Genomic DNA, 25554 nt, shown 5'->3' with positions numbered 1-25554 from the left:
GCACATAAATAAACCTAATATGGCAGAGCAAAATGCCTTGGTGCATTAAATTTGAGCAGAATCAAATGTTTACAGTCAATGATGTCTGGGGCATGAAGTTTTAATGTACTTAATGAAGGAAAGCAAATTACTTCCTATTAGGCATGAAATGTTCCTGCAGAAATTGCCCCAAAAAGTTTATTATGTAAATGAAGGATAGAGTTATAATTAACAAGGACATAGCAGGAAAATATCAACTTCTTCCTCATAGATGCACCAATTATGAAGAATAAAGACACGGCAACTTCAAATCTACAAAAGGTAATTATACGGATTAATGTAAAAGGTTGCTGAATGCAATATAATGAAGAAACTGTATCTAGTGGGTGTCAGACAGAAGCTGCACTGACAAAGCAAAGAATCAATTAATAAAGTTAAATCCGTGAGTTTTGAGAGATTCCAGGCAATTAAGGGTGTGTATTTGAAAGAACAGCTTAGATTACCTTAAAAAAAGCCCCTCTCTTTGCTTAGTCTGGCACAGAGAAATGCCTATTTGTCCATGCACAGTGTGCTCCATGGCTCTTTCCTTGGAAAGTGATCATTTTTGACCATGATCTATTTAACTGTCCAAAAATGACCACCTGTTCAACAGGGAATGCTGGTTGTATTTCCACAGGCAAGCAGTCGGGACAGGGATGGGAACTACTGAGCCCCCAGGGAAGGGGGGATGTCTGTGGAGCCAGGGACAGCAGGCAGACTGGGAATAGCTGTGTGGCACCTGGCCTTAGAAAGGGAACAGCTTTCCAGCTGTTAAAATTCAATAGCCCTTCTTCATCCTTCTGAACCTTCAGAATCAAATAAAATGAATACCTTCTGCCTCACATGGAGCCAAAGCAAATTCCAGGAAGGTTTCTGGCACTTGCTGCCAGGGATGTGCAGCCTCTCCATCCTTTCATTAAAGATAGAGAAGGCAGACCCTAATCACCTAAGGTTTTTCCATATTAAAGGTGTGGAAGATATTACTGCCCTTCCCCCAAACAGACAAGCAGTGACAAAATAAGTTTGGACTGGCTTAGCTGACAAGATCTTCTTGGCATTAAAAAAGAGGGGAGGTCATGACAACAAAACTTAACTGCATATTATATAAATTAATATGCATATATGGAAATTGAAACGGCAAAAAAAAAGTCTTTAGGGCCAAGCCAAATGCAGTTTGAGTGACAGATTTGCCCTTTAGACAGAGGAAAATGCTTGACACACTGCAGGTTGCAGGATTTACATCTTAATCCTCACTCAGTGTTTTTAATGAGACCTCCCTGGGCTGGGAGGCTCCTGCCTGTCCCTGTCATCTTGCCGAGGTGTGAGCAGGAGAGAGGAGCCCAGGTGATGAAGTGATGTTTGTTCCGTGCCCCTGCTTGTACTGTATGTTAAGTGATGATAATTTCTCAAGATGTTCTTCCCTCAAAGGAAAATTAAATTGATTTTGCTCAGCCCATCAGTCTTTCTCAACATATCTAAAATGCTCTAGATAGCTTGGAAAATTATGTTCTAAAATATAATGACTCAGATTCTATGCTTCTGACTTTAATGGTGTCAATTTAGTGCCAGTTTTTACCAGCTGGGGATTTTCCTCAATGTCTCAGCTAGCAGTGGTGTTCATCTCTGAGGTTTTACATTTTAGTGAACATTTACTTGTTATATATTATGTAAATATAGTCCCACATGAGAAATTTTCACAGGATTGAAATCATCAACTTACTAAATGTCTGGCAAGATAGGCTGGAAACCATAGAGCTACCTTAATATTTAATGCTAAAGCACAAGATTTACTGTCATAAGATTACTTTATTTCCTTTAGCAAGGAGAGGAATTTGCTTGGTGACTGTTGTAGCTGATAAACACTATCTCTGTTTTATATCTTTCCTGCCACCCAATGTATACTTCTATTTTAAAAAAAGAAAAAAGGCAAATGCACCCTGCCTGGAAGTATCTTGTATTACACTCACATGCCTCAGCTGCTTAAACCCTGGTTTCATTGTTCATCCTGCACTGGAGATACTTTTGGTTCGTGGTCCCAACTAGGGGTACTGGTTGTTGCTTAAATTAGACCAAAATACTATTTTCCTGCAAAGTTAAGTGAAATTATGACCATACAGAATGTAATTTTTTCAAATTAAAGACACTATTAGCTGGGCTGGGGGTGTGTGTAACCACTGCAATCACATTATCTTTGAACTCTGCAAGAACATGAAGGTCTAATCAATAGAAGTGTTATTAATAGATAATAGGAAAAGTTCTCAAGAGCCACATAATGGAGACATGGAAAATTGATGAAAACAGTTTCTAACCTATTCAGCATTGGCAAGGCCAAGAGGGAGATAAATGCACTCCCATCTCACATGCAGCACACCCAAATTCCATGTGCTGGGGATCCAAAGAAGATCTGTGCACAAGGACCAGCTCTGGGAGCAGTGCAGAGCTAACAACCAGTAAACAAAGTAAGGCTCACACAGGCTTAACCAACTTCTCTCTTTCCCTAGTAGCTGGAAATATGTCCAAAAGAAAATCTGGACAAGTGACCAGGACTACTTATTTCTTCTATAAGCAGCACCCTTTCCTTCCATTTCATTTACAGTGGGCTTATCTTAGCTTGGAGATAATTAATTAAACATTAATGAAATTAAAAATTAATTTATGACATGGACATTGCTTCTAGATAGGTCAAACCTGAAGCTTTGCTCATTCACACTTAAGCCTGAACTTGCTATTCAGACGCAACCCAAACTGGTCCTGCAGGTAAGTAAATCCCAATGCCTTCACACCTAGATGATGAGTAGCATTCCTAATTTTATTTTAGGTTTTATGCACATTTTATCAAGCTTCACTAATAACTCAGAGCATGGGTTACCCAGTGATCCAGGATATTGCTGCCTCCGAGTGGCTGGATCTGAGTCCTGCCATAGATCACTGGCCCTATGGATAATATTCTGGGCCAAGCCATAGAACCATCACCTCCTTGGATACTCTCACTGCCTTTTCTAGTCCATCAAGTGCTCACAGAACAAATTAAGCTCTCTGTAATAGTCTGTAAAAAAGGATGAGCCCAAAATAATATTAACTTTTCTAAATCCATGTTAATTTCTTATTTGTTTCAGGCTTTACTAGAGACTCAAAATTTACTGCGCACTCAGGTTGCAAATTTTACCTTCAACCTTGGATTTTCAGGAAAATTTTACCACACAGGTAAGAAGGAACTTCGTGCTCTCAGGTAGCCGCAGTTAAATAGGTGACAGAATTTAAAATAACTTTAAAAATTCCCTTCCTAAGTAACCCAGTGACTCACTGGGAAATACATGTTCCACCATTTCAATGTCTAATGGGGTAAAGACTCACTGTGGCTGAGCTGCTCAGGTACACCAGGATGCCCTTGATGTTTTCCTGAAAGATGTGTGGTGGTAAATCTTAGTGTTATAAAGGAGGCAGAATAGTTGCAGAGATCTCTCTAATTCCACAGCAGACAGGCCAGCACAGAAGACAGAGTAAGGTTTTTCTGGTGTGATAGGTATGATAAAATATAAAAGATTGGGAAAATCATGTCTCAGAATCTCTGAGGAGGCTGAAGCCTTTCAATGGGATGCACCAGATTTTGTTATACCTATGAAGGTAATCTATTGCAGTGACCTGCAAATCAGGAGGGATGATAAATGGGAAACATGATGAAAAGAAATCTGTATTGAATCCCTGCCCTTTCCACACTTGGTGCAGTAACAAGCTGCACACTTCCACTGTGCTTCAGTGGAAGATGAGGCACTTGCACATCTCATCCTTGTGACTCCTTTTTCATTTTTGTTCCATTTCTCCACTGCACAATACCCCCTTTTAAAACACGTTCTTTCTTTCCTCTTTTGCCTTCCCCTTTGCTGCCCCTCCGTTCAGGCTTCCCTCTGGTGCCACTGAGCTGTGCTGCTCCATAGTACTGCTGAGGCAAGAAAAGACTACCTGCAAGGGAGAACCTCCTGTCCTTCTTTCCAAACCCCATAACCCTTCCCACCTCTGGAGACCAGCTCCAAAATCTTCAGCTGTCAGCCCATTCAGCCCCACTTACTGAGTGATGCCAGGGAAACTTCATCTGGGGCATGAGAGAAGGCAGCAATAGGATAGGAGAGTGAGTTTAAAACCTAGGAATGTTGCAGTTCTTGCTTTCCTAGACCATGAGGCAGGTCACCCTGGGAGAAGGGAGATGAGGAAGCCTCTCAGGGATAAGTAGAGAGAAGACAAAATCCTGTATTTGTATCAATGTCAGTAAGTCCAGGCTTGTGCAAGCACTTAATGCTGAACAACTGCTGCCCAGGAAACTCATGGACTAAAGATACAGGCTGGAGAGCCTGGGAAAAAGGAGAGGCAGACAGAGATGGAATTACTTGCCTGGAGTCATATAACAAGGCAGTGGCAGACCTGTGGTCAGAGAGCAGCTCTGGAGACAGAACTCCAGTGCTCTCCTCACTTCATGCTGACCTGCCTGTGCAGCTGCTCCTTCTGGACACACGTGCAATGCAGCAAAACAAACAAAAGCAGCCCAAGGCTCTGAGCTGCTCTAAAGCAGGATGCTCTCCAGAGCAGAGCTGGGAGCAGCCATGTCCACTGTGGAGAAAGGTGATCCATGGAGGGGAGGAGATGGGGAAACAGATGGGTTTACTGTTAATATTATGACACAGTGGGCAGTGGCTGGCAGAGAAAGTGCAGCCTTTGTGAAAACCCCCCTGACCTGCCACTATTTTTCCTTCCTTCCTTCATCCCAAGACCCTCTACACTGTCACAGGTCTTCTGATACAATGCTGGCCAATTTCAGAGCTGCTGCTACTGTGGAGAGAGAGAAAAGAGGAGGGTATGCATGTGTGCCCATCTTCCTGAGGCTCTCCAGGCTCCCCAGAATAGCACAGAACTACTTCCCCAGGTGAAGCATGTCCTTGGCTCCATTAAGGGGCCTGGATGCAGCCAGGCTTTTAACAGAGCACTTCATTTACAGGGTGAGGGTGGCCCTTGGTCATCTCAGCTTACTGCAAAGGTTTCAGCATATTCTCCACACAATATACACTTTATTGACTCATTATAAATAAAGCCTGGAAAGGTGCTCTTTAATTACTGTACATGTGGCTGGCTTACCCACAGAGGCTTTTACTATCAGATATTCAGTATGTTCTATTAGGGCTCCACAGCTACTGTGCCTGTGTTCCTTAGTGTGGCACTGTGCTCTCCTTTCCAAAAATTGGATCAGTTTAAAACCACAGGAGGGAGATGAGTGTGGGGATGTGTTGGCACACACAAAAAAACCCAAAAAACTGTTAGACATTTTCATGGAAAGATACTGCTGACAAATCAGGCCCCATCAGCTGGTAAACTCTGCACTGTATTAACACCACTAACAAAAAGAAAAAGCAGACCCTTTTAGTTCTGCAGCTTTAACAAACACTTCCCACTTGTTCTTGCTGCAGCAATTCTTATTAAGACATTCTCAAGATTTGCCTTTAAGATGTAAAAAATTATTGGTAGCAGCTTCCAAATCTGCTTCAGTTTTGAACTCCAGAGACCTCTAAGTACAGTTATAAATTTAAAATATGCGGTTAAATATTATGCACAAGCTTTGAATTATTACCCATGTAAAGTGCACTCAAAGCACACATGCTCATCCTGTTCATAGGTTTTATGCATTTTTCAAATTTCACATTTAAATGAACAAAGTAACAGAAAGGATGTTGATTGTACAAGAAATTAAAACCTCAAGATCCCTTGTTTGGCCTCCAATATTCTGAATAAGGGGTTGAGCAGAAATACTTAAACAATATAAGCACCCACCAAATGCTCCATTCAAGCTTTGCATGAGATTTTTTGGCAATAACACTACCTAAGAATTCATAAAATCAAACAAGATTATTTTCTAAGGTTTGTGAGAAGATTTAACCTCATAAGCAATGCCACCACCTAAGGTTAAACTTCCAACCTTTCTGCCTCACCTCTAGCATTACAGATGGGGTTATTCTTTTTAGAATGGAAAGCATTATGCTTCATCTTGTTTCTCTTTTGTTACAGTAAAAGAAGCACGAAATTTTATTAGGTGTATATCTAAATTTACAAAGAAATTAATGGGGAAAAGCAGGATTTATTTCAAGAACCACACTTTACTTCAAAAGTTAATAAAGCACTAAATTATAGTTTGACCTAAATCTACTCTGATTGTAGTTCTTTATCTGTTTCAAATAAGCACTTTTTTCCTCTTCATCCCCAACTTTGCTTTAACAAAGAGATCCTCAGTTGCCTCACAAACACCATTTTCTCCCTGCTCTGTCCCACTTTGAAAACCTGCGTTTTGTCCCTGCCCATGCCTGAGTGGTGCAGGTCACAAAGCCCAAAGCACTTGGCCCAAAACCAAGCCAGCAGTTGCTCCAAAAATGCAGGGCACAGAGGGAGCAGCCATCAGGCCTTTCTTTTCAGTATGCAATTCCCTAGTAAACAAGGTTGTTTTCTTTTTCCAGCAGCACTCCCATCAGCAGGAGCAGCCTCCTTAGAAGTTGCAGAGTGCTGCAAAGAGGGGAGCAAAGGGATTCAGTGACTCTGGGAGAAAGTTTCAAAGTGCTGTTCTCCTTGTGTAGTGGCATTCTTCAAAAACCACCACAGAAATGAAAAATAAAAGCCAAGAGCTGAAGTGCAGGCACTGAACAGACATCTCTGGATGTTCCTGCCAAGTAAACAGTGACATCCGTGGAGCATTTGCTTCCAATGAGTTTTGCAAAACATTAAAGGGCCTGCAAAAAGACAGGAATTCTATGTTTGCATCAGGAGACTGATTTTGGCAATTATTTCTTAGACTGAAGCAAAATAAAAGCCTTCAAATGGCAAAGAACACGAAGGAAATCTGCTAAAAACCAAATATTGTTGGGTAGTTTGAGGGTGAAGCTACTGCAGCGTCACTTTGCCTTTCCAGGCTGGAAAAGCAGGGCAGACGTGTCTGCAGATGGTGGGAGCAGCATTGTGTCCTTTCTCAAATGGAAGTTTTCTTTGTTACAGCCACACATCCTCCCTTCTGCCTGAAGCAGATACTCTTCACTAACACAGGAGGTTTTATTTGGTTTATTTCCAGAATAAATCTGGCCAAAATTGAATACTGAACTCTAAGAAATATTTGGAAGCCCTTTGCCATTACAGCTTCATGCTTTCCACCTAATTATATTTTAAAGCTTGTTTCGCACTTTACTAGAAATTATCAGATTTCAATTAACCAAGGCTAATAAAGAGGTAGTTACAAGGAGGAGAGAGGGGAAGCATTGATAAGATTCCATTTTCATCCATTTGTTGCCTTTATGGAGAGTATTTTGTATTAAACAGTGACATTATTATCAGGACAAAATGGAAAATAAATGATATGTTCAGAACCTTTTCTTCAATACTGACTGGACATCATAATTTGTCCAGCTTTCAAAAGACCTGGGAAACAGCATTAATATTCCTGATACTGTGTTGTCACGTTAGATCCAAGCTGCCAGGTTATGGCAATGAAAAGGTAGTGTGGCATTAAAATAAAAGCTAATAGAGAAAATGGGAAGGGGGTGGTTTTCAAGATCATATATGTTAAAAAAAAAAAAAAAGTCCTATTGTTTATATTTAACATTCTCACAGTTTATAAACATGATAGCAACACAGTGAGACAGGCCAAGGACACCAGTGTTTTTTGCAAACTCTTCTGTGTTTAAAGAACAATTATGGGCCTTTTTCGCTTTTCTAGTATCTTTTCTCTCCCTTTCTTCCCTCTGCAGGGACTGAGGAGGAGGATGAGGGTGATGACCTGCTTCTGAGATCTGTGGATGAGTTCTGGTGGTTTCCCCACATGTGGAGCCACATGCAGCCACACCTCTTCCACAACGAATCCTCACTGGTGGAGCAGATGATCCACAACAAAGAGTTTGCAATAGTGAGTAAGGGTTCCCAAGGGATTTACTAGGATGCCGTGGCCTTGCTTTCCACACTGGTTTTGTGCTTGTCTATGCAATGCCTATAAATTTATGCAAACAGAGGCAGTGAGGTTAGAAACTCATCCCAAACCCAGCCTGTTTGTGACTCAAACTGAATTCTGTCTTAGCCTTTCCCACTGGCACAGGCTCTCTGTAGAGGGAGCAGCCCTGTCCCAAATATCCTGGCAGGACCATCAGGATCAGAATCAGTGTAAACACAGCAGATAGCAGCTGGCCTCCTAAGCTTTAGGCAGCAGTTTGCACACAGGTTATCAGTTTCCTAAAGTCTGCTGCAAACATCCTCAGGAGGGCAAGGAAGAAGTTGCAGTGAACCCTAAACTTGTGTATGGTTTGGGAGAAATCTTGATGCTGACAGAGCCAAAAAGTGAGGCTGCTGGATTTCACTGTGCCTTTTTAAATGACCTGCTTGGAAAATGCTCTTTATATAGCTAACCTCTTGCTAATATTGACAGATAAAGATGTTTCCCTTTTCCTCATTTGTGCTCTGAACTTCCAGCCATCCTCCCCCCTTGCCCAGACCTCACAGTTCTGGTGCTATTTACAGCCTTTCCAGGATAATTCTTCTGGCTTATTGCATACAACAAAGAGAACCTGCCATCTCTAAGTGCTGGCTTTAGAAAAGACACTGTGTGATCTTTGGTGAGGCACAGAAATGCCAAGCAGTCAGAGCTGCTCACAGGAGCAGAGGGACACAGTGGGGCTTTCTCAGCTGCTTTGGGAACAGGAATCCCAGCCCTTCCCAGCTCCAAAGGCCAAGCCCCTTCCTCCATCCCTCACACCAGCCAAGGCACATCAGGAAAAAGGCAGAGGCAAACGCCTGAAGAAGCAGTTGGAAGCAATTTAATCCCTTATTCCCATATTTATGGAAATATTTCCCTAACAACCTTTATAGAAAATTAATTAAAAATGGCTTAACTGTTTACTTGTTATGCCAGACTTCCCCTCTTCCCATCTCCTGCTTGGCAGGATGACTTCTTTTCCTTTCTACAGTTCTGCTTCCCTGTCAGCCTCACTCCTGGCAGAGCCTGTTCATGCCTTTTGTGTAGCCTGGCCCAGAGACTCAAACAGAGCTGAGATTTTAAATGCAAGAGTAATTTTTTAAACAATCCATGTCTCAAAAATACACAGTCCCCTCATCTTTAAACCTATGGGGAAATTCTCCAAGTATTTTCAGGAAGCATGAAGTCATCCAGGTCAAGCCACCTTTGGGAGTAAAATCTATAGCACAGGCTGAAAACAGAGCTGGTAATGGAATCTGTTTGTAACTTCAGCTCCAGAAAGATAAAGCCTGTGTCCTGAAGGGTAGAGACTCCTTAGGGTGCCTATAAATAAGGAGCTGATGTCAGTGAAAAGCTGCTGTTATTACACTTTTATTTCCTGCTAACATTTGGACAGGGGTTGTATCAACCCCTTGACCTTGAATCTATATGAGCTGTACGATTTACTTATGAGAACATTTCTTTTCAAAAGGCTTCCTCTGAAATTCTCTCTTGTGGGAGAAATTTATCTTCCTGATATGACAGGCTTCCTGATAGCTATCACAGAGGTCCCAGCCATGACTCCAGAGTGGGTTTGATTCCTCCCTGCCTTTCTCATCCTCAGCATAATTTCTTACTTGAGAAAGCAACTCCCTGTTCTGCAGCTGTTCTCTAAGCCCTCCAAGTTAAAGCAAACCTCTTGGCATTATTCTTTGATTTCACAATGTGGGTCCAAATTTAAATTAGACATCTGGAACAGCACTTAGAAAATGTGCTTGATGTTACATGTGTTTTGTTTGTTGTCCACTGTCTTTATTCAATATTATACTCAGGAGAACACAGCTTGATGCTGGTGCCATTTTCTCTTGCATTTCTCATTTATTTACCATATCTGCCCTCCTCCTGTTTTGGCTGCACATAGAGGTGACACTGTGTCAGCTTCTGCAAGGAAAGCTGCAGTAATTATTTGGAAGTGTGATCACATTAATTCTTCACCTAATGTGCTATTTCTTTGTTCACTTTTTTTAAACATGGCTAAGGAGGTAACAGGGTCTTCAGGAAGGGAGAGCACATCATTATATCCAAGAACAATACTCAAGGTTGCTGAAGATCCCAAATAACACACAAAAGTTCTGTTTATTAAGACCTTTTTGCTCCTCTGGCTGGTAGATAAAAGCCTTGGCTCTGTTTCACATGGCTTTATCCACACCTCTTAGCAAGGCTCTATAAAATGGGAGCTTACAATTGCAGCCTGCCTCAAACAGCTCTGTCACAACACACAGATAGAAATCAGGTATCTAAACAGTTCTGTACACACAGAGCTAATTGCTAATTAGGCATCTAATTGCCTTGATTTCAGCGCAGATATGGACACCTCTGTGCATCTGCCTTCAAGGATTCCCTTCCACATGCATTGCTTGTGAACCAGGAGACTGCCTTCACCTAGAGCCCTCCAAATTGTTCTGTGAATCACTGAGATATTTATCATTTCCACTGCCTACATGGTGAGAGGAAGAAACTTCCTCACATCTTGCATAAATGTCACTCTGCCAGTGTCTGGATGTTGCAGGCAGCAGGGGAAGATTTGCCTGGCAAAATCCTTATCCATGGGTGCCTGAGTGATGGCCCCACAGCTGCACCATCCATAGCCCCATTCCCAAAGTCCTCACTGCCCAATCTCTCATCAATCACAAGATCCTCAGCCTCACAGGAACAAGAGACAGAGATTTTAACTGTGGTAAAGTAAGTCACAAGCTACCCAAAACTTTCCTATCCCAATGTCATCCTATTTATGTAAATATGGATGATGTGTTCCAGAGCCTGCCTAAGGAAATGGGAAATTACAATTACTTTGATTATCAGTTGGATTTGAGTTTATGATGTTTTATGGTTTGGGTTTTTTCTCTGTCAGAAGTTTAAAGACACTACTGAACAAAACCTTGGATTAAATGTACAAACTGATAATTCCTCAAGTATTATTTTCCTTGTTTATAGGCAATGCAATGGATACACAGAGAGGCAAAAAAAATCCCTCAAGCAGAAGTCTCTGCTAGCATATATTCAAAAAATAAAGCAAACTAAGTTTTCCCTGCCATCAATAACAAGATGTCCCTCCTCCCCCTTTGTACATCCTTATCTGACAAAGCCAAATCGAATGTATCTAATCCAAAGCCTGTAGCTCTTTATTTCATCCCTTGGTTTGTTTGCTCAGTGATTATCTTCTCTGCTCATTTGTGAGTACAGAGCCCAAAGCACAGCAGACACAGGGCAAAAACTGTCACTGGCTGTACAAGGCAGCTGGGAGCTGATAGGAAGAAAAAAAAGATGTAAAACTAAACAAATCAATTGAGAACCTGTCGTGTAACACTCCTTGGCTCCCACCTCCTGCTTACAACCAACTGCAGATGCACATTAGCACTTCCTCTGCCTGGAACTCTTGAGCTGCTCAAGCCACAAACACACCATGAGCTTTTAATACACCAATTAAATACCAACAATGTGAGGGCCCAGTGACCACATAGCCAAGGCAAAGCACCTACATGTGATGAAAAGAGTCCAATTTGTCCCATTATTAATATCTGTACTTAATGTGAGGAAGGAGAGATGCCCACTGGAGATTGCCCCTAAAAATGGGCTGTAAATACAGGATAGCATCATCATGTGCAGCAGGATGAGATTTATTCTGCCTCACCTTATTTTCTTCTGAAATACCCATTTGCAGCATCACCTGCTATCAGACAAAGCCAAAAGGTTGGGCAAACTTAGCTGAGGTTCTATTTAGCTTTTCCATCTAATAAAAGCCTTCACACCTGCACCTTGACTGTGTGAAAATATCTACAGTAGACATAAAATTTATTGAACTAAAAGTTTGCTTTCTTATTTTCACTGCACAAATCACACCTACATTCCAAACTAAACAAACAAGCACAAGTTTTGAAATGAAAAAAAAAAACCCAATGTACATCTTAAATGTAAAAATCAGGAAATTGTTCCTGAGAATATTCAAGAAAAAATGCTCAGTATAGGTATTTCTCATATCTTGACACACAGGTATACTCCTTTAACATATGAGTTTTCACTCCCAAAGTAAGTTTAATAACAAAATGAGAGGAAAAGAAGAAAAGTGCAACAGAAAAACACTGAAAGGGGACACACAGTACTTAATCTTCCCAGGTAAACTGCAAATAGAACTACCCAAAGAAAATACAATTATTTGATAGTTGTTTCTTCTTAACTCCATATTGGATATCTGGGTGCCTGATGTGTTTGAATGATGAACTACATAGTGAGCAGATTTTATTCAGAGACTAATTTGTTTTTTATGTTGAGAACTCCTGAAAAGCTGCCTCTGTGAATGGCAGATTGGCATTTCAGCATTCTGTTGCTATGGCAATTCCAGCATCAAACAGTAAGGAGATAAACAGGATCTTACACATACTCATCCAGCTCCCTACTTTGGGATATGTCATCCAGAGCAGTGTTCATTACCAACCCCAGGACACACTTGCCTTACATCTATGTTTCTGTGTACTCCCTACCCCACATTTGGTGAAGGTTTGTACATTCAAGCTGAGACAGGATATTCAGGTTAGCAGTTTGACAGTCTGGGCATCACAGACCTCTCAGGCACGGCAGTAAATGGCCAGCTTTAAAGAAACCTTTTGATACAGCTTTTTCCTTTTTACGTGTCCATGGAAAAAAAAAAAAAAAAAAAAATAGAGAACAGGGTGATTTACCATCTCTCATTATAGACCTATCCCTCATTCCACCCTTAAACTGACTCATGCCTCTTAAGGAGGTAACAGCATTAATAGACTGAAATTACATTTTGTTCTCAGTAAATTACAAAATAGAGAATTTAGGTTTCTCTTTTACAAGATCAGTCAGTAACCTGAGGTCTTTACTATAAGAAATGGATAATTTTAAGTGGTTGCATTATGTGATGTAGGAATGAGTGTTCCCTACAGATTTAACTTAATTTTTGCCAATGAATCAAAAACCTTTCTTTGTTAAGTACTTGAGGATGCCCAGCAGAACCTGCTGTTCCTGGAATTAAAGTAATCAATGGATAATGTGGGCAAGAGGAAGGACAAAAAAACACATAATCATCTCATATTTTAGCTGTTTCCTTCTGCACATCAGTTTTAAAGGAGTAGAAAAGAGCTGACGTGTCCAGTAGTACTGGGAGCAAGATGAATTTGTGTCTTTGGAAGAGATTTTCAAGATAACCTATAGATTATAGTCATGAAGATGCACATATTTCCATATAGAAATGGAGGTAAATATAAATATTTATAAAATGTAAAAGTAGTCCAAGCTATTTTTTGCTACTTCCTTAATACCATGGAAAAAAATAAGGAAGTTCAGAAGATGTGTAGAATATTTATTTATTAAACTAGGAAGAAATCTTTCTCCTATGCCAGAACTAGGAAACAAAATCCCATCTATATCACTGCAACATTTTTTTTTCCATCTGTTTACTATGTTAATAAATAAGCAGCATTGGTTCTCTAGATTACCTTGAAAAAGACCCAGATAGGTAGGATGCATATTAAAATACATGTAATATGTAATGGAACGGGAGGGGAATCTATTCGGTGCAGCAGCGATGGAACATAATCCAGGAGGATTACTGCTCACTGCATCTCTGCTTCTCCCATGGCACTGTGTTAGGGAAAGCTGTGAATAATGACCTGGGGCTTTGTTGTGTGTCCCTAACCGTGTGTTCCCCCCTGGCGCTGCAGGAGCACGGCATCCCGACGGGCATGGGCTACGCGGTGGCTCCGCACCACTCGGGCGTGTACCCGGTGCACGTGCAGCTCTACGAGGCCTGGAAGAAGGTGTGGCACATCCGGGTGACCAGCACGGAAGAGTACCCACACCTGAAACCCGCACGGTACAGACGGGGCTTCATCCACAATGGCATCATGGTACACTGCATTTCCATGTTCATAGCAATACAACTGCGGGGGCCCCACAGGGGGCTGCTTGTGCTGAATGCCTCCAGTGTCCCAGCACCCTTAAAGCTCCCTGAGATCGAGCAGCTGTAAGGATGCCAGAAGAGTGCATTTCTTAGGCAGTTTGAAAGAAGGAAAAAAACAGATCCATGCAATTGCAAAAGTATTTCTCAGAAACTAAATATGCTCGTGGTCCCATCAACTACCTACCGAGTCATGGCTGCACTCTGCAAAATCATTAAACTGCCTAAGACCTCTGTTCCCAGCTCTGCTTCATCTTTATGCATGAAAGGATTAGAAATCCATCACCTGGGAAGGTGAACAGGTGTAAGTAATCTCCTCCAGCATTTCTGCAAGGCTGAAGTTTCAGCTCTGCTCCTGAAATTGCCAGAGCCGGGACTGGGACACCTGCCTGCCTCTTACAGCCTGTGCACGTGTGCCAGGGGAGAGAAGGCTCCTCCCATGCACTTAAAACAGGAAAACTTAGTGAGTCCTTTGGCCTGCCAGCCTGCTGCAAACCTCTAGATTGGGTGTGCTAAAGTGAACTGGCAAATATTCCAAGGGGTGGTTTCAAGTCCCAAAAGTTGATCTGAATATTGCCTGTGCGTACCAAGTCAAAATTGTGATCCCCTGAACAAGGCAGAGGGAGTGCTTCAAAACCAAACTCCCGCAGAGTCCAATTATGACTGGAACAGACTCAAAGTCAGCAGTGTTCTTCCAAAAGCTCTACTAAATTTAGGTTTTGGTTGTTGCTTAAACTGAGTAAAAAAATATAAAATATTGAATTGAATTAAGGGAAACAAAAGTCCTTCCCCGGGTGGATTATTACAGCTGCAATAGCTGTAAGCTGCTGTTCTTTTGTTCCCAGGTGCTCCCTCGACAGACCTGTGGCCTTTTCACTCACACTATTTTTTACAAGGAATATCCTGGCGGTCCTCAGGAGCTGGACAAAAGTATCCGAGGAGGTGAACTCTTCCTCACCATTCTCCTGAACCCCGTAGGTATCTTCTTTTGCTATTTCTTGGATGTTCTGATCAACAGGAGGGAGGGAGGAATGGAAGGAGATCAGGTTGGGAAATAAAAACCAGGACCACCTTCTCAGAGGTAACAAGCAGTTTAAGAAGGAAGGATAAAAATGTCCTCCACCAATTTCCAGCTACAACTGTATGTGCAACAATCTCCTGGAAAATGCATTAATTCCAGCTCCTTATTGTTTCTCAGCCTGAAGCCAGGTCCCCCTGAGAGACCTGTCTGAGGCTGAAACTAACCTGTGAGGGTAGAAAAAGCTGATCTTGTTCATTTTTTCCCTTTTTCCATGAGCTTGGCTCTTCAGGCACTCCTCATACAGCTCAATGGAAACCCCAGGGCTCAGGCCTGCTATCATTCCTCCACCACTGACTCCTAAAAATAGGTTTTGAGCTGCTAAAAAACTGCCTGGTGCCGTTTCAGACAGGAGCCTAGAGGTGCAAGGAGGAAGGGAAAGAGCCAAAACCCCCCATATATCAATTATTTTTTCTTGCCATTGTCCTCCCTCCTTCCCATTCCATCCAAACAAGCTACACTAGGCACAAGATAAATATCCCTTGTCTTGCCAGGCGGCCTCATTTTCAGTGAGTTTAAACTGCAGTACTCATTGACTCCTCTGCAGAGCTAAAGAAACTTCAGGTGGAGCTGACTCTCAAATCCAGGTCACTTTTATTTAGAGACCTAAATATAGATGTTTGCTATTATACAGTTAGATGCTTGTGAGTGAACATTTTGGTTGGCTAAGTTGGTGTCCGAGTTGGATTCAGTGGTCTTAAAGAAATGGGACATTTCTATCAGGAATTTTTTTCTATACCATACCACATGACACCTCATTTGAGAATAAAACAGATCCTTCTTCTTTATCCTGTCTCCCCATTACCTGCAGTTCTCTCAGGCTGGCTTTTCATCCCATAGCTTCCTTAAGTGTATCTTGGAATTCACACTGAGCTTTATCATACTTGGATGAATACCTGGCATTTCTCACTTATGTGAAGATTTCCTCAGATTTGGGCAGCGCAGTAGCCTGCAGCAGAGTATGTAGAGCTCCTTACCTCATGAGCAATCCTTAGAACATCCCAAAATCCTCAGCCAATCTATGCCCCAATAAATTGAGAGTGCTGCAGATACTAGTGATAGTATTTGAAAAAGCTACAATGTTAGGCTTTTGATTAAACAGTTTTTCAGCAGGTTTACAGAAACTCTGTCCCTTCCTCAGGTCGTGGTTAGCAATTTCAGCAAATGTGTTATAAATCCATATTAAGCTCAAATACCAAAAATGTTTGTGCTTCCATGAAGCAGTACCACACAGATGGTTAAATTAGAAAGTGCCCAAGAGACACTGCATTGGAATAAAGTTTGCAGAGAGATTGTCAAGGGAATCTTCTGATGGATTTTTTTTTAAAATGGCTTCTACTGAATACTCTGTGGCTCAGAGAGATATTTTCACTTTCTAATTTATGAATCCTAAAGATGAGTCATGTCTGGCAGAGATGATTTAGTAGTAGGCAGAGGAGGGATAAATTCCACCAAGACAGACAGAAATCAAACCAACTGCCTTGGATTTTAATGAGGGTTACAAGAATCCCAGGCAGACCTTTCCAGAATCCAGCTAAGGCAGCCGGCTGCTCAAGCCTGCAGTTTGGGGTACAAACTCTTTGCATAAACACTTCAAAGCAAAGCTCATTAAAATTAGTGGGGAAGGCTCAGCAAACAGACTGGGTTTGAAATAAACCCAAATAATGAAACTCTTTCAAAGGTATCAATCCAGCTCCCCTCCAAAGTGTTTCCTTCATTTGGAGGCTTAGAGCAATAACAAGGAGCTTCAGATCTATGTATAAATAAGAAATACAATTACAGTTTGGGGCAGAAAATGAAATATTATCTTCTTGGACTTTTGCTTTACTATTTGATACAAGTAAGGAAAATTTCAGTTAAAAGTTTCTTATCTCCCTTGCCAGACCAAAGCTGGATGTTCAATCAGAGTTAAGTTATAATCATCTTTGATGTTATTTACTATGTGGTTTGACAAACATCAAAACCCAGTTAGTCACTAAATCTTAATTAGGACAGACCTCCCAAAAGCTGTAGCATCAGCACTTACACAGCAGCAGTGAAAAGAGAGCAGCAAAACCACCACACACACTAGAAAGAAGGGCAGAGGAAAAAATGATATCTAAAACTTCAACCAAAAGTTTAAAAAGCTTTACATAACTGTTTTTGTGCCCAATCTTATCTTGATAGCAAAATAAAACTTGTCCCAAGACTAAGATTCTTGTGACAGCATCTCTATTAAGATCATAAACCAAGAAAACACGTTATTAGTCAAAAAAGTACATTGCTGCTCATGACATGTCTTCAAAGCCAGGAATGCAATACCAAAGAGCATCAGACAAGAACACTCTGGCCTTAACAGGAATATAACACTACCCAGCTATGTAAATATGTTAGAAAATTCTCTGCTTCTAATCAGCTTTGTGAAAAAATATTTAGGTTTTCTGCAGGTGTGCAGCATTCCACAGCTCCAGCAGCAGAAGCAAAGTCAGCCTGAAACTCGTTAAAATTTATTTTCTGTTTAAAACCATTTTTAACAACATCATGTCATATTTTTCTCTACCTAAACATCTCCAATTCTTTACAACTTTTTGCAGTTCTTTGAGGTGCTTTCAAAGATATTTTTTTAACATTTGCTTCACTGGGTTATATAAGATGAAAAAAAAACCTTATAGCATTTCAAGGAGTTCAACATTTTGGTTATTTTCAGCCTTTTTAAAAGTTTACCTCTCATTATTTGCTTAGCTTAATTGTGCTTTAGAATAACTTTTTCTTCTCACAGAATATGTTCTTAAATTCTCCCTTCCTCGTTGTTTACTTCACCAGTGCTGTGCTCATTGCTTTCATTTTAAACCTTTTGCCAGTAAAACCAGCCTGCTTTAAAGTGCCTGCTTTTTTTTGGAAAGGAGCTTGGCCTGGAAGCTGTGGTGTGCCCAAGGTATTTTCCAAGGATCCCAGCATCTGCTATCATGACCAAAAACAGAGCAGGAATTGGAGAGAGCAAATGGGATGAACAGAGCAAATCCCTCGCTCTGCTTCCAAATGCAACCCATGAAAACTCAGAATTGAAGGCAACCCATTTCTAACATACAGTCCCCTAAACTGAAATGCTTTCAGCAGCAAAAGAAAAAGAGCAGGTTTCCCATAGGCAAAGTTAGAGAACTCTACTGGAGTTGGAGTTTTCAGGGGGAATTTTCCAAATCCAAATGTCAGGCTCCAAAGCAAGTGGGTTCTGTGACCACTGCCCTTCATTCAGTCTCCCGGGAAAAGCCATGACATGTTTAATGCTTTTACAAACTGTTCTATTTATCACCTCTTCAGCATCCACAAGGTCTCCCACTATCTGTTTGATAGCTCCTCTCCTTTCCTCCCCTGCTCCACAGGCCATAAACAACAGCCATAAACATTTAACAGCCAAGATAAGCTAATAAATACAGCCCTAAATATTATTGCCTCTACAAACAACAGCGAGAGAGTAATTTCTTCTAAAAAAACCCACCTCTTTAAAGCAGAGAGCTTTTTATTAAGCCAGCAAGTGACAGCACAAAAGGCACCTCAGTCGAACACTACAGCAAAAATCAGTGCATGGGGCTTTGAGGAGAGGCAGCAGCACCCACTGGCCTGGCTGAGCAGTCAGTCAATTGGATTTATCTGCCAACGTGGTGCACACGTTCCCATTACCTGTTCACCTTGAAAAGCTTTTGGATAACCCAGAATCCTGCCACCCCTTTCCTGCAGCACCCTTCCTACTCTTCCTTTCTCTCCTTGTTACACAGGAATTTGCTGGGCTGAGTCTTCCTTCCCCCTTCCTCTCACAGGGTGTTTTTATTCCGTCTCCCACTGACTCCTTTCCAGAGTTCCACCATAAAAATGGGCACAAGTCATTTTTCTCCATATTTTTATATGCATAACCCTCCCTACTCTAGATTTACACCGCCTCACCACATGGGATCTAGAGTCAGGCATACCCTGCACAACATTTGGCTCACAAACCCACCAAAGTATCGCGTATTTGCAACTGACAGATCAGGTTAAAAATGGAAAAGCAGCAGAAAAAGGGAGAAGTTAAACACTTCTCCAGGCTTCTCTTCCCACTTCAATCAAACACCCCTAAGAAGCTTTAACCAGAGGTGAAACGTGGCAGATGAATTTCAGGAAGATTGGCTTTTTTTGCGGGAATTTGGTTGTGGAGAACGAAATCAGACTTGTGATTGAAAGGTAACTTTGAACTCCCCTCGGCAGAAGCTACAGGCAGCCCATAATAATGTACATTATTATTCCAACTCCCTCACGAGTGGCATGGGACCCTTTTAATTTTGAAGGCCACTTAAAGGCATTTCCATTTTTAAACTCTCACCGTGACTAAAGGGTTATTGCTCATTTCCAGCCTGTTAGATCTACATTCTCCACATCCCGCACGTGCCACACTTGGAAGATTTTGTTCTTGTTCCCTGCTCTCTCTCATCACAGAGACAGAGGAGAATCACAGTTATTGCTTCAGAATATTAAAAGTAAATGTAGAGAGGGGTTAATTTATACCTTCCACAAGAGATTTGGGAATGTTATTATGGAACATCTTGAGTGTTGATAATATTTTTCTTTTTATTTGCTTTGTTTCTCTGAGTATAGCTATAGAAAGAATAAAAAATAACCTTGGGCATTGTAGGAAATGTGCTGCAATCCAAAAGTAATTCACAGCACAGTTCTGCTGAGGGCCCTGTGAACTGAGCATCTCAGCACATTTCAGGGACAGGAAAAAGCAGGCAACCTCCCCAGTAAAATATATCAATATTTGTAGACCTGCAATTATCAGGGTATAGCTCACAGGGACAGATGTGTCCCTCTCCAACCTGAGAAGAGGGAAAGGGTCATTCTACCAAATTAAAAGGGAGTTTTGTTAACAAGTTGCATCAGAATTTATCTTAATGGTCATAAACACACCAGATCAGCCCTGATCTTCCTCACATTTTTGAATCTTTTTCCCCATTGATAAATCATTATTTTTCCCCTCATCCCACATGGCTGCACAGAGCTATTACAAGGAAATATTATCCCATGGAAACTCAAGCCTTCAGCAGCATATTTAGAAACTAATTAGCTTGAAACACAGAGCATGAGGAAAACATTTCAAGGATAGCACATCTCCTTGCCTTCTTTCATGACATTTTCCTGCTTTATGAAAGCTATTGCTCCACTCCACACGTTTTGATATTTTACCAGAATTCCTCCCCAGCAAATTGGGTGATGGCAGAAATAGAAGTAAACAACTGTGTCAACAAGGGGGTATTAGGGAAAGAATCTGTTACCTTCATGCACACACCATGCAATAATTTATTCAAGTTTCAGGAGCAAGCCTTTCAGGTGAAAACAAGCTGACTCAGAACTCCCTGATTATTGAAAATGAATCCTTAATAGAAGTAAATGGACAAGAACAAAATTTCCTCGCTGTATTCGCCATTCAAAATTAATTGGAAAGTGGCTGATTTGAGAATATTATATCCTCTAGTGAACTGAAAATGCTGCCTTTTTTTTTTTTTTCCTCTGAAACCAAGAGTGGAGAATTAAATTAACTCTGAGGTTTGTTTGCTCAGAGTAGGCCACCAAACTGGATTAATTAATCATCATTTATGAACACTCTGTAATCCAGAGCAGTCAGAAAACTGCTAAGATAGCAACATGACAGTAGAACTGTTATAAAAACAAATGATAAATTTCCTACATCTCCAACCTATATCAACTTGCCAGGCATTTCAAAAGAAAATATCCTGGTGAAAACTCTTTCTTAGTGTTTATAGGAGTGCTCAGAATAAACAGAATTATTTATACTTGTTCTGTAACTTGGTGTGCGGGGTCCTGAGCAGTCATTTCCATAGGGAATGCCAGGATTGCATTTCCTTCCTCTACCTGGAGATTACAGAGTGTCATGTCAAGGATAAAAGACATCATTCATCCCATCATTTCAAGCACAGTTAGAAGCAGATCTTCATTTACCACATCTCTAAGGAGAAATGGCAGAGAACCTGTCCTTTATGGGCCTTATCCAAACTCATCATCATTTGGGCTTCTTTCTGCCTGAGTGTCCCTTGTCCTCCATAGCTCTGCTTCATGTACAGCTTGACCTAAGCCAACAGTACCCAAAACCATTTCAATCTGCTTTATTTCCTGAATTTGAACTTGAGTTTATTCTTAAGCCTGAACTGAATAGATTTATTTATTTTTAGAGACAGTTTATAGTCTAAGGAAGTCTTTTCAATGAGAAAACACAGATGGCAAGAAAACAAACTCCTATATCATGAATTTCACTAGAAAATGGAAATAACAAGAGGATTGAATTGCTGTAGACTTCTGCAGAGGCTTCCTGGGGCCCACAGATGTGAGTGGCAGCAGAGCATTTGGGCGGGATTCATTCAGCTTTGGCCACAATTAGCTGTGCTGCTGATCACTTACACCAGTGTGACAAATGAACAGCCATAAAACATCCATTCAGATTTCCACCCTCACGCAGCTATGCACCGATTGCACAAATTCATCAAAAGCAGCAGTTATTTTTTCACAGTCTCTGAACGCATGTGCTAAGTGTAAAAAGACCTAAAAAAACCCCATTTTTTCTAATTGCAGGCTTTGGAGAAAAAAAAAAAAAAAAAAAAAAAAAAAAAAAAAAAAAAAAAAAAAGATACACAACTAATATATATAACCAATGGATTAGACCCTCCCAAGCAGTTTCTTCATCAGGGACTCCACACATGTGTGGTGTCAAAAATGACCTGGGGAACAGTGGCTGTGTTGGAATATGCTCATGATTTAGCCTTTATTTTAGAAGCAAAACTTGGAGAGATAATAGGAAAAAAAATAAAACATCAAACCTAGCAACTGTATTCTCAGAAGGGAAGGAACAAGGCACAGGATTGTTCTGTCAATACTAAGGAATTCATTTAATCCTGCCAACTAAACAATGGAAAAGTAGAAAGCGTTCCTGGGTAAATGAGAAACAATTTTGCTCTTTCAGTAGGGAATTTTAAAACAACATAGAGGCTCTACAGCATTTGTACAGCTGTCCCAGGGCCACTTCCCACCACTGATGGACAGCAGCTTCCACTCCCATCCTGGGAGCACTCGAGGTGGAGAGCAGGCACAGTAATGAATATGGGCACGGGAAATAAAAATGCCATTCAATGGTTTTGTCTCCCCTTCAATCAAAGACAAAAATGTTTCTGTCCAAACAGTGACTTTGCTGCTTCCTTTAGAGATATTATATTTGGAAAATATTTGATTATCCTGTCAAGAACATTAAAGTATAAACAGATGTGCAGAGTGGAAAGAGAGTTAAAAAAAAAAAAAAAAAACAAAAAAACAAACAAAACAAAACAAACAAAACAAAACAAAAAAGAAAACCAACCAAAAGACAACAAAAAAAAACCCCGATTTTCAGGCATATAAATGATTTTGCTTCGGCAGCAGAAGGGTCATGAATATGAATAGTGCTGAATTCTAGAGAAGCCATTTGTCATTATTAAAATTAGTGCTTTGTCAACACAAAAATCTCCCTCCCAGCTTCCTCCTAGCCGCACAAGCAGCTGCATTAGGGGATTCATTATCAGGGAACGGAGCTGTGGCTCGGGAGGGACAAGCCTGTGATCCGTACCGGGAGGCAACTAAAATACAAACACGTCCACTCCGGACTGCAGGAGGCAGAGCCTGGCCAGGCTGGCACGGAGCAGCCGGGATTAGCACATGGAAACCTGGCAGGTCTGCATCCCATTGGCACAGAAATCCAAGGGCTGCCATCCAGACCCCGACAGGGACCCTGCGCTCGGAGCAGCCGCGCGGCATTTCCCGAGCGAATGGAAAACCGCGGAGAGCAGAACTCATTTCGGTGGGAGAGGAGCCGAGCAGCAAATGCACTTCACATCCTGCGAGAGCTGGACTGCCCGGCACGGCTCTGCTATGTGCCCCGTGCATTAATTCCTCCCTTCTGGCAAATCTTATTGAGGGGTTAGAAGGCAAGGAAAAAGCCGCTAAAGACAGTAAGCATCAATTTCCTCTCAGAACAGCGGAATTCCCTCATGGCACCCATCTCTGGCTCCTGGGCTTTCCAGCCATGAGCCAGGTCCAAACAAGCAGCAGGAGGAAAGGACTAAAAGGGAACATTGATCCTATTTAATTATGGAGTGGCTGAGAGGATGGGGTGGAACATTTATACCTAAGTTTGCTAATGGATTTTTTCATTGCAAGTGCTTGATCGATGAATAGGGACAGTTTCAGATATCAGCAGTAAGGAATTGGCCAATATTTTATTCCCAACACGGGACTGCCATCCTTGAGATTGTGTTGCATTTCAGCTGTGCCCTCCAGAGGCAGATGGCTAATCTTTGTCCAAAAACAAACTTTTAGCTAAAGCTGTGCTAAGTTTGGCAGTTACAGAAGGTCAAAAGCTCTTTATTCTGCATTAATAGGGCTGTGGATCCAGAGCAAGCACACAAACTCTGAGTACAGAATGCAGTTCATATTCCATTTTTTAAAAGCCCTTTGTTTTTTTCTACTAGCGGCTGTAGGTTTTAATTTCTATATAACACAAACCTGCATTCCATATAGAGAAAACACTGTATATCTAAATTCTAGATGTAAGTGATGTGAAATAGTCCTAGAAACAAAAAGCACATAGTGAAATGGTGTGATGGTCCTGTCATTAGTTTACAAACAATTAGATATCATCCACGCTCTAAACATGAACAGTTAAAACCCAGTGATTTGGAGATAGATGGCAAAGAATTAAATCCTGTTTTATTCTATGAATAATAATGCATCACATCTGGGGGGGGTTTCACTTCCAAAAAGATCAACGGAGCAAAAGAAGTCAAAAGAGACGTCCAAGATCTTTTGACTCCATGAAGAGTGATTAATTGGATCTTTTAAATTGGTTTGCAGCCTAATGAAACTCCCAGAATAAGCTAATACTCATCTTCTACAAGTACATTTTAACATTAAAAACAATCTCATCTATTTTCAAGTGTAAACAAAGCACAAAGAGCACACAGATTTACTTGCATACTTCATTTGCTGCAATAATATTAAATGTCATTGGCAGACCCTTTAGCACTCATCAAACAAACGCTCCAGAGACGAGGTGATATTCTCCATCAACATTTCCTACAAGTGTTTTCCTTTTCATCACTTTAAAACAGTTTGCAGGAAGAACTCTTCACATTTACAGGAATTGAACTAGCAAGGATCTGTTTCTGTTGGCTGGGGGTTTATTTTGTGAGGAGAGGGTGATTTATTACCTTTCTGGTAAGTTTCTGGGCTAGTACATAGAGACATGCACCAAGTTCAGGGTAATTTTAAGATTCACTCTGTTTATGTCAAATACTTGGGGTCATAAAATGCACAGGCACTGGAATCCACCAAATCAATCCACAGAGAAGAACAACTTGTGCAGTTTCCAGTCTCTGCTTAGGTGAGGCCCAGAGCAGAATAAAAGTGAAGAATAAATTACCTCTTGTGGCCTAAAGTGTGCAGAATGCAAACCCACTGCAGAAGAGCCATGAGGGACACTTTCTTCTAAGCTCCATCTGTCTCCCCCTTGGAGGAGTACTAAAAGCCTTGTTAATAATTTAACAAACTAATGGACACGTTTTCAGACTCTGGGGGCTAATGGGTAAAGAAGCACCACCTTGGCACAGCAAGAGTGGGCTGGGGACAACAGAGCAGGAAGCCACTGGAGAGAAAGCTTTCTGTCCAGGTGGATCAGTGCTAACAACCTTCCTGAGACACACACAGAGCTATTTCAGAGAATAACTCCAGATATCTGACCCACACTCCAGGCTCCAAAGGAGTGCTGCCTAAACACTGTCCCCCATGTCGTGCAAGGCATCACTCCAACCACATCCAGCAGCCCTCCAGCATATTAATTCAATTAACTCTGAATTAAAAAACTCAAAATTCACTAACCTGAACATTATTCCTGTAGCAGCTTTCAAAGGAGAAAGGGGGGCATGTGCTCTGCACATGACTTTATAAACTCCTCTCCATTCCTAATAATCCGAAGCGAGGCTCACCTGGATACAATTATCTCTGCAAAGCAAAGAAATTACCTGGCAATCAGGTGTCCACCGTCCACAGTTAATTTCTACAGCATGAAGTGCTTCAGTCCCCCAAATCTTCCTGCAGCTGTAATCAAATTTCACTGCCAGTCCATCCCCTCTTGGGCCAATGCACTGACTAAAGCAGCCAAGTGACAACATTCAGTTTGGTGCCATCTTCATAAAAGTAAATAACAACAATGCACAGGTAAACCAACCACAAACATGAGTTTAATCACCTCGTGGAAAGAAAATGCTGGGAAATACATTTGTCACATTATTCTTACAAAATCTCTTTATCCCTCTGAAATAAATCATGGGATCTGCAAGGCAGTGGCCACGTAAAGGCTGCTAAAAACCAGAAGTTATATCAGCTTTAAGGAGAAAAAAAGGACAGAGATACTTAGCTGAGATAGCATCATTCTCAAAGCCTGGGAGTATTTCTGTGTCCGAATTTATT

General features: G+C 41.2%; 1 protein-coding gene across 1 annotated transcript in view; it reads left to right on the top strand.

Moving 5' to 3' along the window:
• Positions 1 to 25554, top strand: part of NDST4 (N-deacetylase and N-sulfotransferase 4) — a 67992-nt gene that overhangs the window by 30925 nt on the left and 11513 nt on the right. The window contains exons 3-6 of the mRNA XM_056490769.1: positions 3135 to 3222; positions 7788 to 7942; positions 13726 to 13911; positions 14807 to 14935. Coding sequence (XP_056346744.1) covers positions 3135 to 3222; positions 7788 to 7942; positions 13726 to 13911; positions 14807 to 14935 — 558 coding nt within the window. The remainder of the gene's footprint in view (positions 1 to 3134; positions 3223 to 7787; positions 7943 to 13725; positions 13912 to 14806; positions 14936 to 25554) is intronic.

The sequence above is a fragment of the Oenanthe melanoleuca genome, chromosome 4 (assembly GCF_029582105.1).
Source record: "Oenanthe melanoleuca isolate GR-GAL-2019-014 chromosome 4, OMel1.0, whole genome shotgun sequence".
In the NCBI taxonomy this organism is placed as follows: Eukaryota; Metazoa; Chordata; class Aves; order Passeriformes; family Muscicapidae; genus Oenanthe; species Oenanthe melanoleuca.
This window is presented reverse-complemented; position numbering and strand designations above follow the sequence as displayed.